The following is a 4,625-nucleotide window of genomic DNA, read 5'->3' as shown; positions in this document are numbered from 1 at the left end:
AATTAGATGAAGATTGAAGGATAGAATACCATTTTGGTATGTGTTGGACTGGATAGAATTTTATAGGGAGAGTAGGAGAATGGAAATGTATATTTTAAACATATAAATTCCTTGGCTTTGAAATCTGAACTATTGGGGTTTGGTACAAGTACTTCTCCAAGCAAAGTGGGCTTTTTTCTTTAAGGGTTTTGACAACTTGCTTTTTAAATTACGCACAGGTACCATCATATAGGAAGGGTTGCACTCTTGCTTATGTAACTGCACCTAATTTATTAAGAAATGTTATGGGTATTAAATGTTTGGGGAAACTTCACTTTGGTCCACTAAGTTTTCACTCGATTTTATAAACTTTTCTTGAACTTTCAAATATCTCATTTTGGACCCCTGAACTTTCAATTACTCTCAATGTGGACCCCTCTGTCAGATTTTAAACGTTACATGACATTTATACCCTAACATTCCAACTTTTAAAATGTTTTTTTATTTTTTAAAAAATGAAAATCAAGGACATTTTGGTATTTTTTTTGTATTTTTAACGGCTAAAATTAACGTAAGGGTTCTAATTGAGAGTAATTGAAAGTTCAAGGGTCCAAAATAAAAGATTTGAAAGTTCAGGGGAGTTTGTAAAATTGGGTAAAAGTTTAGGGGGCCAAAGTGAAATTTTCACTAAATGTTTTATGGCCTTTTTTCTTTAGGGTTTTTGACAACTTGCTTTTTAAAATATGCACAGGTACCATCATATAGGAAGGGTTGCATTCTTGCTTATGTAATTGCACGTAATTTATTAAGAAATGTTATGGGTATTAAATGTTTGAGTGATGATAGAAAGCACGCCTGGCGTGCATGAACAGTATGCATGCCGGGCATAAGTTTTTTTTTTTCTTTATAATTAAAATAATAATAAAAAAAAATTTACACCCGGCGTGCTTTCTATCATCACTCTAAATGTTTTATCAAAATATGAATATAATTAAGATGATGTATAGCATACTCATAATTTGTACTCGTAACATTTTCTTTATTAATTGTTTTAATTATTTCTATTGAATTAATTAAACATTATCTTAGTAAAAGATTTGGTGTTCTTAGTATTTCTCAAATTTATTGGTGTAGAGATTACCTCCACGTATAGGTCCCTCATAAATTGGTTAAAAATATCTTTTTTTTTTTTTTTGAAATCAACTCATTCTCATTAGGTAAAATCAAGAAGATGGAGCATGTTGCTCCATCAAAATAATATCTTGAATACAATCAGGAACCTGACTAATCCAAATCTGATTTATTTCAGCCATAGTTGCTTTTTTCGAAAGAAAAATATCTTCTTTTAGGGACTGTTTGCTAACCTCAAACTAGTAAGAGCATCAAACATTTTTTGGACAGAAAATGTCCCAACAAGGCAACAATTAGTAGGTGGGTCTATGGTCTATCCATACTGCATGTTCCGATAATTAGTAGGTCTCATATCAACTCTCTCACAATAAGTGGATCCCGATATGTGGCCGGCCACACACAACAATTCAATGATTTTTTTTTTTTTTATTGTGGGGTTGAAAGATTTTCTTTTTTGGAAAAAAGTTGTTTGTTTTTTTAAAGAATAACTTCTCCTATCATCTTGGTAAGTGAGAATAACTATTACTAGTAGTAGGTTCCTACCAAATAAAAAAATAACTACTATTTTTTAGGTCTATTCCGCAAACCAAACGAACTATTAAAGTTGCAAACAAATATTGAAAAAAGAACTGACAAATAAATATTTTACACCTCAAACACAGGGCTTATATCCGGTAACAAAAAAGACAACCATTTTCTCTCAACCAAGAATATGTCAAATTTTTTTTTAATTGATTGGGGAAAAGGGTTACATTACCATTCTCGATCCAAAAGGAATAGAGAATAAAGAATCCTAAGAAAAACAAACAAAAACCAAAAAAATAGGTAAGCTCACCAACAATTGTCCCAATACGAACACTCCACGTATGAAAATAAGAACAAATAGTAGGAAATGAGATAGATAAGTGTTTCGATCCTCTCAAATTGGTCTCATAAAACAATAATAATAATAATAAAAAAAAAAAAAACATATTAAGACGAACTTAACTAGACCCTCTCTTAAAAACTAGAGTGATGATAGAGAGAACACGCATCACGCCGTATTTTTTAATATTAAAATAATATATTTTAATATTATAATTAAAAATATACATATTAAAAATTATTAAAAAACACCGGCGTGATTCTCTCTATCATCACTTTCAACTGAGGCAACCACTTATGTCTATTTTCAATAAAACAATTACAACCCAAAATATGTCGCTATTCATCCCCGGCCGTTTTGTAGCTGAAGGAAACAAAAAAACACTTATTATGCAGAGAATAGATTTATGTTACTGACCACTTGCTGTCCACTTGCTGTCATCATCTGATTGAGGAAGGGTTGGCGATGGGCCTCCTTCCTTCACACCCCATGTCATCATCTCTGATCATGACGTACGTACTTGACACCTCCACAATTTGGCGGCTACGATTTCGAAAGAAGAGCATTTCATCCTAAACATGAATTTCTGGCTCCCTGTATTTTCTTGGGCTTTTTCTGTGTCTCTTCTTAATTAGCATCTTTGACCTTTTTGTGAAAAGACTTAACAATTTCTTGGGCCTTTAAAATCTGTTGTATTGGGCTTCATTAGGCCCATTTACCCCACTAGAGATGGAAGAATCAATGATGCGTGAGTGAGTGGACGTTGTTGTCCTTATCTTTTCTTTCATATTTGCTTTTCATTCCGGACGTTGGTGGGACTCTTTTCGTACACCATCGTCCTACAATATATTTTCCACCGGAAAAAGAGGGGACAATTAATTATTTTTATTAGCTTAAATTCTAGCATTACTCCTGCTGTTAGCAGCAGTTCACCAGCTTAATTAGTTAGGTGCTGAGAATAATTAACATTTTATATTTATTTGCTTTTCTATTTATTTTTATTTTTTGGGTTGTTCGATATTGAAACGAGTTTCTGTGCGTCTGTTTCTTGGTCACAATTAGAATGATGGGGCCCGTGAGACCACAAGATAGACATCTCTCCGGCCGGGCTTCTCATGTTGATTTTTCATCGAACGTCTAACAAAAGGACTCGCTTTAATCTCCAATCAACTTTGCGCCCACCACACACACACACTCCGATCTGTAAAGAGCAATACTTTTTCTGTTTTTTTATTCTCTTTTCTTTAATACTTTGTTTTCCCAGATGGAAAACGAGCATTTTCTCGCCTCCCAAACACGGCCCCAACTCCAACCAATCATCGAACGTCATGATTGTTCCTCATCCTTCAGAGTCCCGCAGTCCCAAGACCCACAATCCTCCTCATCATCATCATCCCAACTCGGAGCCCCGAGTACCCGCATGAAGAAACCGGGTGGTCTGCACCGGTGCAAGACAGCTCCAGCCATGACCGTCATGCGAGAGCTCAAAACAGAGACACCCCAGATTCCGAAGCCACAGTCCGAGTCGAGCTCCATCATCAGGCAAGCTATTTTCTTGCTTTTGATATATCTCTCTTTTGGAGTTTTGATATACTCTTCCAACACTGAACACTTCTCGGGTGTAGAAACCCACCCGGTTGTCGACGCGCTTTATTTTTGTATAGTCACGATGTGTACCATTGGTTATGGCGACATAGCTCCGCTAACACCAGCTACAAAACTCTTTGCTTGTGCGTTTGTGTTGGTGGGTTTTGGTTTCATAGATATTTTGCTTAGTGGGGTTGTGAATTATGTGCTAGATTTGCAAGAGAACATGATCTTGGCTGGGATTCACATGGGTAGAAGAAGATCCCATCAGGGTTTTTCTGCTAGGGACTATATTGTTGATGTAGCAAAGGGTAGGATGAGAATTAGGCTCAAGGTTTGTTTGGCTCTTGGTGTGGTGGTGTTGTGTATTGGGATGGGAGCATTGGTGTTGTATTTTGTGGAGGATTTGGATTGGATTGATTCGGTTTATTTGTCGGTTATGTCTATTACGACAGTTGGGTATGGCGATAGGGCCTTCAAGACGCTTCAGGGGCGGTTGTTCGCCTCCGTTTGGCTTCTGTTTTCGACGTTGATGGCGGCGCGGGCGTTTCTGTATTTGGCGGAGGCGAGAATTGATAAGAGGCACAGGAGAATTGCCAACTGGGTGCTTCAAAGGGATATAACAGTTGGGGATTTGCTTGCGGCCGACATCAATAACACTGGTTTCATCAGGTGAGATCATGGAAAGCTTTCTTTCTGCTTGTTTACGTAGGCATTTCAGCTGTATTCTGCTGCTTGATGTTCTTGTTCTTTTTGTAGAAGAAACCAAGCTTGAATATTTTCCTTAATCCTTGTTTCAGTAAATCAGAGTACATAATTTACAAGCTCAAAGAGATGGGAAAGATAGGGGAGAAAGATATATTGCAGATCTGCAATCATTTCAGTAAGCTTGATCCCAACAACTCTGGGAAGATTACGCTGCCTTATCTTTTGGAGAATCACTTGTGACAGTGAGAAAGTGATTGCTGCTTGTTTCTATTCTTTTTCTCATTCTAGGAGAAGAGGTGAAATTGCGGGAGGGAGGCCTGAGTATTTCCTCCTTTCCTCCCACTTCATGTACTGT

The 4,625-nt window shown here is 36.7% G+C and overlaps 1 protein-coding gene across 1 annotated transcript; it reads left to right on the top strand.

Moving 5' to 3' along the window:
* Positions 1-2,939: 2,939 nt before the first annotated feature.
* LOC132171228 (two-pore potassium channel 5-like) lies at positions 2,940-4,625 on the top strand (the record flags this gene model as incomplete). Its single annotated transcript, XM_059582493.1, is given in 2 exon segments — positions 2,940-4,234; positions 4,363-4,625. Coding segments are annotated over 2 exon segments (1,143 nt in total). The 5' UTR covers positions 2,940-3,239.

Source organism: Corylus avellana, chromosome ca2 (assembly GCF_901000735.1).
Source record: "Corylus avellana chromosome ca2, CavTom2PMs-1.0".
Taxonomy (NCBI): domain Eukaryota; kingdom Viridiplantae; phylum Streptophyta; class Magnoliopsida; order Fagales; family Betulaceae; genus Corylus; species Corylus avellana.
This window is presented reverse-complemented; position numbering and strand designations above follow the sequence as displayed.